General features: G+C 42.3%; 1 protein-coding gene across 2 annotated transcripts in view; it reads right to left on the bottom strand.

The window, feature by feature from the left end:
- Positions 1 to 13975, bottom strand: part of SOS1 (SOS Ras/Rac guanine nucleotide exchange factor 1) — a 519460-nt gene that overhangs the window by 41831 nt on the left and 463654 nt on the right. For both annotated transcript variants that reach the window (XM_073627668.1, XM_073627669.1), the window contains one exon: positions 9187 to 9359. In XM_073627668.1, the coding sequence (XP_073483769.1) occupies positions 9187 to 9359 (173 nt within the window). The remainder of the gene's footprint in view (positions 1 to 9186; positions 9360 to 13975) is intronic.

The following is a 13975-nucleotide window of genomic DNA, read 5'->3' as shown; positions in this document are numbered from 1 at the left end:
GACGCCCAAATTTCACACACAGTTTTGATAAAACTCCTATTGGTGCAGAGACCATTCTCCTAGATGGAGACACTGAAAACTAGGAAGTCTGCTTTCCAGTTTCCCACACCGGGAATGTTAACTTGTAGGACTGTTGCGTCTCACTGTTCCACCCATAAGAGAATGTGTTCGATCTCCTTGGCTGTGGTAAGGATTTTTGAGCCACTTTGGTGGTTTACATATGCTCACTGTAATGTCAGATTGGACTTTCACCAGATGACTTTCCTGAAGTGTTGTCCAGTTAATCAGGGACAGCGGTATCACCCAGAGCATCAACAAACTAAATAAGAGACTGAACTCCCACCCAACCAGAAAGGCTTGTGTTATTCCTAAGAATTTTCCACCTGAGAGTGAGGCATTGCCTGATGTCAGCACTGAACCACAAGAGGGTAAGATTGTCTGTGATCAGCGATGAATTTCCCAGTTCAGTGAAAATTTCTCCTTTTGCCAAGTCCTTGTATGGAATTTAGTGAAGGGGACCAAGTCAAAGGAAGTGACCATCGGGTCCAGTCACCTTACTCACCTGCATTATCATCTCAGGACATACACTCAGCATACCAGAGACCAGGATCAAATTAAGATCATCCAACTGAAGGGACAAGGACCAAGGACTTTTGGACATCCAGCTAAACTTCTCCAAAGTCTTTGGCGTGATACCTATGTTGATTTCCTGGCTTCTGGGCCAATGTAGCTCGGGGGGGTAAGTAATCTCAGATTACAAAGACACCATATGGAGCCTCAGAAATCTCACAAGGAGCATTGAGGGTTTTAGGTCCAGGACTTGACAAATGCCACCATTCTTGAACATCATAACCAGGTTTGAGAAGAAACAGGAAATGGAATAATGCCCCCCCCCCCCCCCCCCCCGAGGCACCAAACTTTCTATGGCTTGAAAGAGTTCTGCAGAAAACAGAGAAGAGAAAGATTCAAAATAAAGAATCTTTGGGAGCTGTGGACTGTAAATATGTTGCAGCCTGTTGCCACTACCTCCCATACCCAGGTGTCTGCGCTGTGCTGAAACCAACAGGAGCTCTGAAGTCTTGGCTTGCCAAGCTTGGATGAACCCAGCTGAGGTGGTCATTTCAGGGCATGCATCGCCTTAGAGGAGAATCCTTGTGAGCAATAAACAATTAGTTTTCAGAAAATGGTGCACACTCTAGTGTAAAGGGTTCTTGGTTATACTAGACTGGGGAAGATAAGTTCTCTCTCCTCTTCACTGACATTCTTCATGATCTCATTCAAGGTAGTTCCAAATAGTTTGTCCCACTGAAGAAAAGCATCCATACAAAGTTTGTGCCAATATGATCACCCAGTTACAAACTATATTGGCAGCCCAGCAGGTAAAAACCAAAAGTTGGGTTGCCAGTGCCTGCATGCGAACATTCCTTAGACTTCAATTGGGCACTGTCCCTGCTATACAGGAACTTTGCATGCAAAGTTAATGCGCAGGAAGCTCGACACAATATTTGTAAGGACTAGACTGCAGACATTGCAGAAGGCCACAACCATTGGAGGAGGTAAGTATGTAGGTTAGTATGCACCTGCTGGAGAGGGTACTACGATCTGTGCATTAAAGGAGCTAGGGAGAAGGGTTGGGCAATTTTCCCATTTTAACTTGTAGTTTAACATTCACATACTAAACCAACAGACCAGAATGGTTACATTCCCTGGGATAGTTGTCATCATAATTCATGGTTGCCGAACATACCTAGAGGGCAATTTATTCACCTTCGGCGCAACTGCTTTCTCGACAGTGATTTTTTCTCAGAAGCTAATGTTATGGCGGAAAAGTTTGTACAAAAAGGATATAATGAAGCACATATATCAGAGGAATTGGCGAAAGTGGGCACAATGGACCGATTGATTTTGGTAGCAGATTCAAACAAGAACAGGAGTGCCAACCAGGATGACTTTCAATATAGGATCATCTTGGATTATAATATTCAACATAAAAAGGGAGAAAAAATCATTCTAAAACATTGGGACATCTTAAAAAAGGATAATATACTAGGTCCAACTTTGCCAGCTCGCCCAAGATTCATATACAGGAGACCCCCCACTCTAAGGGATATCATAGCCCCTGGGGTCGTGGACCCTCCTGTGATTAAGGAAAACAGAATTTTTAATTTCATGTCTGGTTTTTATGCTTGTGAAAAATGTCCAGCATGCAAGCAATGCAAATTTAATGTCAAAAGGAAGAAAGAGTTTCTAGCTACTGCCACTGATAAAATGTACCAAATCAAAAATTTAATCACCTGTGACACTGTAGGGGTAGTGTACATGCTACAGTGTGAATGCGGACTCCAGTATGTTGGTAGAACCTCTAGACCTATGGGAGTCCGCATAACGGAGCATGTGAATAACATTAAAAGAGGCCTTAAGACACACTATGTATCTAAACACTTCAGGATATGCCACAATAAAGATCCAAAAAAATTGAAATTCTGGGGTATAGAGAAAGTGACAAAACACTGGAGGGGTGGCAATTTTATTAGGCAGCTTAGGCGGAGAGAATCCTTATGGATACATGAGACCCGGGTGGCTGTTCCAAGAGGGTTAAACGTTGAGTTTGATCTCAACTGCTTTATCTCTGACAAGTAAATAACTACATCCGGGGTGTTATTTGTCATGTCTAGTGTTTCTTTTTTGTGGTTTTTATTTTGTGCAATATTATGCATAAGTTTTATACATTTTATATAAAGTATATTACATTATACACTTTGTGAGAGAACGCTGCGGGTGTTTACAGGTTAAACATTTACATGTTTGTTTTTAATACGTTTTCATATTTTTCAAATCGAATTTTTATCACTTAGAAACAACGCTGCCACATATTTGCCGAATAAGGTTTTATTAGACCGCAGTTAAGTTTTGCCGCTCTGTGCATATAAAGTTGTTATTTTTTATTTTTCATTATCAATTTTATAGTAGCCAGTATTAGCCATGTCCAGGGTTGGTGTCCCCAAGTACAATTTTCTGCAAATGTTAAGCGAATTCCGTTTTCGGGAACCAAACACTCCCTGCTGACAGTCGGTGGGTATATTAGCATCCAGGGTGACTAACAAGCTCCACCCTCACTGACGAAGTCCGTGTGGACGTAACGCCGCGTACGGGGGCGGAGCTTTGCCTTTGACATCACCCGCAGCCTTCTCACAGCTGTTCGGACGCGAACAGTCTGTTTTTACTTGTCAAGCTCTCATTTACCGAGTTGCGGTGTTCAGCGCCTTTTATAGCTTTCACTTTTTGTAAATCTTTTTGAATAAATTGCCATACGGTATACACTTAGAAGATTTTCTTCTGTTTTTGGAATCTTTTTTGCTTGGGATCACCCCATGATCTATCGTATTGGAAGATTTTAATTTGGAAACCTAAAGAGCGATGCTACTGACCAGATCTAGTTCCTGTGTGTTTACCGGGGGATTTTGAAGATCGGTGTCCTTATGAGATCCAGTCTTTAACCAGTTCCTAAGGAACCCAGGCTCATATGACCTCCTATAATTAAGGGGTCCACCTTGTCCGGTAAGCACATTCATTTACTGGTTTGGCGATCGTTGGTGCTCATGGGAACAATATCAGCTTTTTCCTACCAAGACCAATTGCATTGTTTATGAGATTATAAGGACGTTTCTTTTACCATTTGCGCTGCACTAACATTGTTTTATTAACATTCACATACTAACTTACAACAGGCCTGATGAATCCAAAAAAAAAAAAAAAAATCAACAATGGGCAAGACCAGAGTCCCCCAATGATCTACAAAAGAGAAGAATTTTAAGGTAAGTGCCAAAATCTCCTTTTCTGTCAGTAACAGTATAAGCTTCACTGGCAATCACCAGGTGCTTAGAGATCCACACTTTGCAGAACGTGCAGCGAAAACTGGCTCGGCATCCACCCAATAAATGAGAGAACCAAGGATTGGGGGTCAAAAATGCATACCTTGGAAACAAAGGCTTGGTGTCAGACAGTCAAAGATATTAAGTGGACTTTGACATGAGTGATGCTGAAGGTGTCTTGCAAGCTTCACATCACGCTTCAGTCAAAACTTGGTCAGCAGTTGCCACACGCAGAAAGAATGATGGGCTTATAAGGTCAGCCAGCTTCTGGCAACTTACCTTTATTCTAGTGTAAGATATGCTACCACTTGCTTTAGAGTGGGGGTCAGTAACCTGTAGATCGTGATCTACCAGTAGATCGCGGCCAGGTAATAGGTAGATCACGATCTGGGCTTGCTGACCTGCCATCCCAGAGCATCAAACAGAGTGCAATGCAGAGGGACTACCTGTTAAGTTGGAGCTGTGGTAGGGAGCAAGAGCAGCATAGGATGGGTTTTTATCACCCAAGCATGACCCATTCAAATGAATGAGGCCACTCTGCAAGTGCCCTGCAACCTTGTGCAGTACAGCAAACAAGCGGTTAAATCAGGCAGCGTTGTGTTGCTTTTATCACTACCTGCTTTAACCCCTTGGATCCCACAGAAGCATGCAGTTATGGGGCGCTTACAGAGTGGCCCTATTTGAATGGATCATGATTGGCCGGCGGTAGCACCCACCAAAAGCAACAGGGGGTTTAATTCCTGCTGTGGAATGTGTATACCTTTGGCTGCTGCCTCAGCAGCTAAAGGGGAGGTAGGGATTGGGGGTGGTGAACTCAACCACAGACCCAAGGGTGCTGTTGCCGAATGCAACTAAGGACTCATTAACAAGTGCAGCAGGCACTGCTGCTCCTCTGAAAAGCGATCTGCGTGTGTTTGATAGGTGGTGAGGACGGGATATGTTGCCTCCTCACCACCTGATCTAAACCCATGATTGCTGTGCACTGCATGTGATTGTGACATGGTAGTACGGCAATGAGAGGTTTAAATCAGGTGTGAGTAGGCACAATGGGCAACACTGTACCTGGTGATCTTTGGCTTTTCTTATGTTGTTCAGGTAGACCTCCACCTCTATAAGGTTGCCTACCGCTGCAAAAAGCAGTGTTAAATTGGAGAGAGCAAAACTTTACTGAAACTTTAATGGACCCTTCATATTCTAGGTTGTAATTTCAGAGTAGAGGAAATAGAGGGGTAAGCGAATCTGGCAAGTGGGGTCCTGGTGATGGATTCCAACAGTTTGCTTTTCTTTGGTGACTAAAGCCCAGAACTAAAAAAAAAGATTGTAAAGTATTGGTCATGAGGGAGATGCAGGGGAAGATGTGTTTCCAGACATTCCCAAAGTGAAGTGATGATCTTCACATGCTCCATTCACTTTGTATTGGGATGCAACCAGAAAGGTGCCTACGAGAAGCAGGCTAAGCAAGAAAGGTTCTTTTAAGCAAAGCTGGAAGAGAAGTTTCCTAGGGAAGGTGGAGTCCTTGTGGTGGTACTGGAGCAGTGATCCCAAGATTAACACAGGGTGAGATAATGGCTGCATTTATACTGCACAAAAAAACAGCAAAGGCACAAAGTTTAAAGAAGGGTCAGCTGGCAGCAACGAGGAATTAAGGGGAACCCTTAGCCCCTTCTGGGGCACAGCAGCACCTCCCTTTCCTTTTCCCTTCAGAGGAAGCCAGAAGGAGCCCACAAGGCGAGTAAATCCAGAGGTTTTGGGAGAGAAGTCCTACCTTCTTTAGATAACTAAGCTAAACTGAACAATGCTGGACAGAATATTCCAAAGGGAGGAACTTCACCTTCTATTTGGTTTCCACCTCTTAGAAGCTATATACCAAGGTGCCCATTGTGTCCCCCAGGGGGCATTGAGAAATACAAATATGAACAAGCATAGGTAGCCAGATGTACAAAATAAAGGATAAAAATTACAGCCTCTTAGCAGGCTTAGAGGCCATCCTACAGACATGTTTGCCTTTACACGCACATGAACTTTAATGGCTTCCCAGTCTTAGTCCGTAGGGTTCAATATTGAGTTTGCCCACCCTTTACAGCTAAAACAGTTTCAACTCTTCTGTTCACAAGGTTTAGGAGTGTGTCTATGGGAATGTTTGACTATTCTTCAAGAAGCGCATTTGTGAGGTCAGGCACTGATGTGGACAAGAAGGCCTGGCTCGCAGTCTCCACTCTAATTCATCCCAAAGATGTTCTATCGGGTTGAGGTCAGGACTCTGTGCAGGCCAGTCAAGTTCCTCCACCCCAAACTCGCTCATCAATGTCTTTATGGACTGCGGCGCAGTCATGTTGGAACAGGAAGGGGCCATCCCCAAACTGTTCCCACAAAGTTGGAAGCATGAAATTGTCTTGGTATGCTGACACCTTAAGAGTTCCCTTCACTGTAACCAACCCCTGAAAAACAACCCCAAACCATAATTCCCCCTCCACCAATGATTTGGACCAATGCACAACCCGACAGAACACCTTTGGGATATATTCGAGTGGAAAATGCGAGCCAGGCCTTCTTGTCCAACATAAGTGCCTGACTTCACAAATGCGCTTCTGGTAAAAAGGTCAAACATTTCCATAGACACACTCCCAAACCTTGTGAACAGCCTTCTCAGAAAAGTTGAATCTGTTATAGCTGAAAAGGGTGTGCCAACTCAACATTGAACCCCACGGAGTAAGACTGGGATGCAATTAAAGTTCATGTGCTTGTAAAGGCATGTGTCCCAATACTTTTGGTAATATAGTGTATTTTCATCAAGAGGCTAAAGTAAATACCCTTTCTATATGTATATATATAAATTCTCTGTAAGTTTTTGTTTTTAAGGTGTAAAAAGTGAATGTGGATACAGAAAAAGTATAAGGTATGGGAGTACCATGCAGGGCAACACATGAATGATATAGGCTGGTGAGGTTTTAGACAAAGCAGTACAAATAGAAAAAGTATTGTTTAGCAATACACATGATAGGAAATCAATCAAGATGCATAGTGTCAACATATATTCATACATATGTGTTTTGATCATCTCAACAGCTAATGATGGATTAGGCACTAAATTACTCTTCCATTGCCTTGCAATAGTTAGCTGTGCCGCTAAAACTATATTCGTCACTACAGAACAAGGGTGCACTGAGAAGTTGTCAACCTCAAAGAGAATTCCTGCAATATTTTGAAACATTTTCCACCAGAGGCTGGTAAGATGTTTGCAAGACCATAGAATATGCAACAAGCTTCCAATAGGGACACAACCTGTTCAACAGAGCGGGGTATGAGAGGGTGAGAATTTGGCTAATCTAAGTGAGATCAGGTACCACCACAGGGCAATTTTTTGGCTCAATTCCCAGTGGTTCCCAACTGGAAGCTTTGTATACTGGTTTAAAAGCCCTTATCAACTGAGTAGTGGTGTAGGCAGATCAATAGATAATGAAGAAACTCCTGCGCTGTCAGAAATACCTATGCTAAGAGGCACTGCTGCAACACCTAAATGGCTGATCCAAACAGACAAAAGTGGTGTGAATAAAGTAAGTGGTGATTGCGCTGTGATAAGAGGGGAAGGAAGGAGGAGGAAGGGGAAGGGGCTAGCTCAAATGTATAGAGAGGTGAATGAAAAATGAAAAAATTATACAAAATATAAAGGTATAATGAGCATGAGGGCTACTGCTGCAAGACAACAGCTTGTAATCCAGTAACAAATCACCAGCAAGCAAGGGTCCCATCGAGTAGTTCAGGCGATTCGGTGGTGGGTGTGCAGGATGGTATATAAAAAACAGCAGCAGTAAGGTGAGCTGCTTGCGAGCACAGAGGTGTCCCCACTGAAGACTTTTTTCCTTTCCCTGTGGCTTGTGGACTTGCCTTTTTGGAACTGATGATTCATTGTTTGAGCACTTTGTACTACAAGGTGGTGGGACTGTTCACCATTTATTTATTTTTCTTGGAGTCACCAATAAGTATTTGCTGAGTTACCACATATGTGCTAGTATGATACTAGCCCTTTTGCACTGAGATTTTTTTCTTTTCTTTTGTGTCAGTATTTACAATATTTTTATGTGCTAGTATGATACTAGCCCTCATGCACATGGACTTTGTTTGATTTATATATTTTATTTTGTTCAATTTTTTTGTACCCACACTGTATTTGTCACTCATTTCATAGCTTTTTATACGTTTTAGGCTATTTTGTTTCTTCAGTTTATTCGGATTTAGTCCTCATTAGACTGCACTTTATTACATTTCATCACACTTTTATATTTTGTATAATTTTTCCATTTTGCCTTTTGGAACTGATGACTCATTGTTTGAGCACTTTGTACTACAAGGTGGTGGGACTGTTCACCATTTATTTATTTACTTGGAGTCACCATTAAGTATTTGCTGAGTTACTACATATGTGCTATGTGCTAGTATGATACTAGCCCTTTTGCACTGAGATTTTTCTTTTGATAAGTATTTGCTGAGTTACCACATATGTGCTAGTATGATACTAGCCCTTTTGCACTGAGATTTTTCTTTTCTTCTGTTTCAGTATTTACATTATATTTTTATGTGCTAGTATGATACTAGCCCTCATGCTCATTATACCTTTATATTTTGTATAATTTTTTCATTTTTCATTCACCTCTCTATACATTTGAGCTAGCCCCTTCCCCTTCCTCCTCCTTCCTTCCCCTCTTATCACAGTGTAGGCAGATCAGTTTCCCATTTAAGAAAGGGTGTGGTTTTTAGAAATAATAATTTGTCTTGAAGAATATTATAGAGTAAAGAAATCCCTGTTTACACAGGAATAGTATTAGTATTGCCCATCACCTACTCCCTCTCTATTTTTTATGGGCCAGAGTAGTTTATCTACACTTTTAGACTGCTTTCACACTGAGGCGCTTTACAGGCGCTACAGCGCTAAAAATAGCGCCCGCATAGCGCCTGTAAAGAGCCTCTCCAGTGTGAAAGCCCGAGGGCTTTCACACTGGAGCGGTGTGCTTGCAGGGCGGTAAAAAAAGTCCTGCAAGCAGCATCTTTGCAGCGCTGTAGGAGAGGTGTATACACCACTCCTAAAGCTCCACTGCCATTGAAATCAACGGGCAGTGGCGCTCTGTGGGCGGTTTTAACCCTTTTCGGTTGCCAGCGGGGGTTAAAAGAGCCCCGCTAGCGGTCGAATAGTGGCGCTAAAACGACGGTAAAGCACCGGTTAAAATAGTGGCGCTTTACCGCCGACGCCTCGGGTGAAAACAGTCTTAAAGTTCTGTGTTTCATTATCCCAATGTACCACAACAAGAAATCTACTTACACGGATGTCAGCCTCTACTTGTAAACAGTAAGGCTGGTTCTGGTACTGCTGGATCTCACCAGTGATCTCAGCCACTTTCCTCCTTTTGCTAAAGTTCACCAGTTCCTTCCCATGCCTTTTCAGAAAATCCGGATTGCCTTCTTCTGTTTTTAAAATGTTGGTCAAATAAATTCCTACAAAGTATAGAAAAATAATAGTTAGAGTCATACACTTTTGTCCACAAAGATTTGTAAGAGGCACTTTAAAGAGGAACTAATGCCTCTAAGCCCCTTTCACACTATGTTGCACATGGTATGTATGTGAGTTTTCATATGTTTTTGTCGCATTGTCAAGCTTTGTGCATAGGGCAGCATTTTTTGCCATGTTTGGGGAGCCATTAACTATGAATAGCATTTCAAGCATGACATACATTTTTTTGAGTGTGTTGTTAATGTGCTACTATGATGTGAATGCAGCGTAAAATATATTTTTATTCAGTTTTTTGGAAAATATATTTACTTCAAAGCACTTGCTGAGTTGGTTTGCATTACACAAAGCAATTAAGATGTTCTTTCTTTCTGAGTATATCAGTTATTGTATTTACTCTGTATGGATTGAACAAAAAAGTTGGGACCAAAAATGGAACGGTGTCTGCAAAATCCTCTCTCCACTGGCAGTGAATAAAACTTTGTGTTTTACGGTTACTTTAGTCAGAGTTCATAACAACAGCACAAGTCATTCTCTACAGAGATATGCTAAACATGATAAATCAAAATAGAGAACCCTATCTGCACAAAAATTAGTAGTCATGAACAGGAGCCAAGTGTAATTTTTAAGCGTTCTCTTACATCCAGTGGGTTTTCTTAATGAATGTAAATTAGTCTACTCATAAACTGTAAGTGAGAAGTTTAAAACACGGATTCTTTTGTACTCACTGTAAAACAGTTTCTATTTTGAAATATGTGGGTACAGCTTTCACCTCTAGGATTATGCACTATGAAAATTAACAAAGTTGCTACCCAGAAAAAAAATGCAAGGAATTAGGATTGGGAATAACAGGTATGTGAAGGTAAGCATCCCGAATATCTATGGATGTCAGGACATCTGCTTGTTGTATAGATGACACCAGTAAACACATTTGTCTCCACGTAGGCAGCACAGTGGCTAATTGCTTAGCGCTTCCACCTGGCAGCACTAGGGTCGTCGATTCGAATCCTAACTATGACGCTACCTGGCTGGAGTTTCACATAATGGATATAAAAAGTCTACACACCCCTGTTAACCTCCCTGGCGGTATGATTATTTCGGATTTTAGGTGCTGAAAGCGGTACCATTATTTTGCATGGAAATTTGGCGTTTTATATTGTAGGTCTGTAAATCTTAACAATAACACACTTAAATCTGTCCAAACCAGAGTCTAGTAGATATCCCGGGTATGATAAAGTTTGAAACACAAAAACATAAATTATAATATAATAAATAAAAATAAATAATTAAAAAAAATTAAAAAAAAATAGTAATAAAATAAATTTCCCCACAATTCACTATCGCTCAATTCTGCAAGTGTTCTAATTTATTATCGCTGTTTTCTAGCTGGTCTAAAGCCACTTTTGACATAAAGGGACACTTTTTGGTTGCTATGGACAATCTCCAGTTTCCAGGCAGAAAGAACAGTGTATATCATGTAAAACTGCATGCAGGGCATGGGCCAGAGCACTGGGGACAAAAGGGATGTGAAATAATTTCATACAGTACTGTAATCTGTAAGATTACAGTACTGTATGTGTTATGATTTTGACAGTTTTTTGAATTTGCCGCCAGGCTCCGCCCCCGTGCGTCGCGCCGCTCGCAGGGAACGGAGCCTGGCACAGAGAGGCTTCGGAGGAGGACGGAGCCCTCGGACACTGCGGGGGACATCGCAGGATCCCGGGGACAAGGTAAGTAACGCCGCCCCAGGATCCTGCAATGCGATCCCGAGTGTGGCTCGGGGTTACCGTTAATGGTACTGAATTTTAACCCCGAACCACACTCGGGAAAACCGCCAGGGAGGTTAAAATGTCAGGTTTCTGTGATGTAAAAAAACAAGACAAAGAAAAATCATTTCAGAACGACCCCCCCCCCCCCCCCTTTAATGTGACCTATAAACTGTATAACTCAATTTAAAAAACAAACTGAAATCTTTTAGGGTGGAGTTAAAAAACAAAAAATACAATAATGTGGTTACATAAGTGTGCACACCCTCTTAAAAACTGGAGATGTAGCGGTGTTCATAATTAAGCAATCACATTCAACCACATGTTAAATAGGAGTCAGTAGGGGCTGGGGGCGTGGCATGAACAGACATGCTGATTGAGCGCGCCGTGATCCCTGGGCTCCAGGAAGACAGGTAGTGGTAGTGTGGCGGGCTCCTGACTGACAGAGGCATATCCACACGCCGCCGCACAGCTGCACATCCGCTCAGTGGTGGAAAGAGCCAGGCAAACGGGCTCAGAGCCTACCTCACTGCACAGAGGGTGGACATCATGTTTATGGCAAAGAGAATGCCAGTCCAGGAGGGAAGGAGGCACGGCTCCCCGGACTTGAAGGGAGGAATGAGGCTGGCCGGACATGATCCCCTTGCACAGGGCCGAGGAGCGGCTGGCTTTGGAAGGGTTAATATAACACCTGGTCGAGGCCATTCACCCCTAAGTTTAAAGCAATGCCTTACAATCCCGGAAGTGGATCTCCCAGGAGAGGGTAGAGATCCCATGGCCCATGCGTGGGAAGCTGCTAACTCAGATGGGGAACATACAGGAGCGGTTCTGAGTCTTCATGAGGTGGAAGGAATCCCAGGAGAGGTAGCTGAATCCGTGGAAGTGGTGCGTCTGGGAGAAAAAGGGGGTACTAGAAAGCCCAGCAGTGAATTTGCACAGACCAGTAAAGGACTTGTGATTAAACCTGGAACTGCCTCTACAGGGCAGGTGCAGTATGCCAACTCTTTGAACTGTGACTCTAATACAATTAAATCTCAACCAGAGCTTACAGTGGATTGGGATTTAAGAGAACATTTAAGAGCACTCCCAACATTAAAATTAGAAGAAAAGAGGTTTAACCTTAAACTACGTAGAGGGTTCTTTACTGTAAGAGCGGCAAGTATGTGGAATTCCCTTCCACGGGCGGTGGTCTCAGCGGGGAGCATCGATAGTTTCAAAAACCTATTAGATAAGCACCTGAACGACCGCAACATATAGGGATATACAATGTAATACTTACATATAATCACACACATAGGTTGGACTTGATGGACTTGTGTCTTTTTTCAACCTCACCTACTATGTAACAAAGAAAGATATTCAGTTACTTATAACTACTGTTGAAACATTATGTAAACAGGCGGTGGAGGGGTTAAGGGAGGATATAGGAGCATTGGGTCACAGAGTGGAATAAATGGAGACGGGTCAGGAGGATATTAGACAGGTAGTGGCTGATATACATAGTTACATAGTTAGGCAGGTTGAAAAAAGACACAAGTCCACCTAGTTCAACCATAAAAAAAAAAATTAAAATAATATATGCAATATACAAGATATGTCAAAAAATCATGAAGAAGTGTTGAAGAAATCATGAAGAATTCTCTATTGGATCAGAAGGATAATCATGAAAATAGAGACCGTAGGCAGAATATACGCATAAGGGGCTTGCTTGAAATAAAACAACACACTGAACTGCTTCCAAAAGTGATCAGCCTATTCCAGTCAATTCTGGGGGCATTTGCACCAGATAAGATCGAAATAGACAGAGTGCACCGTGCTCTTCTCCCAACCCCCCCAAAATGCAGAGAGACCAAGAGATGTCATTTGTAAAATTCACAGATACCCAGTGAAAGAAGCCATTATGAAAGTAGTCCGCAATAAACCCACGGTTGACTTTGAGGGTGTACAAATAGCTCTGTTCCCAGATTTATCACATAGAACACGGAAGAATGATTAAACCTCTGCTGGAAGCCCTTTAGGGTTATAGAAACATGGAATGGGAAAACAGCAAAACTTCAAACTAAAGATGACCTGCAGCATTTTATAGAAGTGCTGGAGTCACCTCTGGTAGACTTTCCGGACTGGAGATTGAATAACTAAGTCATCGTTACAATGACCAGAACGATGGCAACAGGCCACCCAAAGGCCGACGGAAAAATCATTCGAACAGACAGGATTATAATTTAGCCCCAGAAGGACATACCTAAAAAGGGTGTGAGGTCAATAGGAAAGGAATTAACTGCATAGAGTAGGAATGGGTAGAAGAGATTATATAGATTATCTCCTCTACTTTTTGAATCCCTGACGCAAAATGTAAAGTATTGTGAAATAATAATAGTAAAGGAATATAACTGGAAGCCCAGGGAGCACAGGGTGTTCTGTTCATGTTTTTTTAACAATTTCTCCCCCAATAGGTCAGTCCCAAGACAAGGGACTTTGTTTTCTGCCAAGCGGCAGAAGGGAAGGGGACTTCTGACACAGGCGGTATACCCCTGCCTGGACTCGTCTTCCCCTAGGGGGTGTTCCACACATAGTGGTACATTATGTTATTTGTTGTGGAAGTATTTTGGTACAGTTTGTGGAGTTTTTTTTTTTTTTTCTCTTTTGTTTTGTTTTCCCTTCCTCCCATCAGATGTATGCAAGGGGAGAAAACCCAGAGGGTTGGAACAAATATCGACCGAGCGCAACACCATTTTAAGAGACCCATGGAACTATATGTATTGAGACAATCACAGGTAGAATAAAGATTGTATCATGTAATGTGAGAGGGCTTTGTTTATCTGGTAAGAAGGGCTGTC

Source organism: Aquarana catesbeiana, linkage group LG04, assembly GCF_042186555.1.
Source record: "Aquarana catesbeiana isolate 2022-GZ linkage group LG04, ASM4218655v1, whole genome shotgun sequence".
Taxonomy (NCBI): Eukaryota; Metazoa; Chordata; class Amphibia; order Anura; family Ranidae; genus Aquarana; species Aquarana catesbeiana.
Note: the sequence above shows the minus strand (reverse complement) of the source record. Positions and strands in the feature narration are given on the sequence as shown.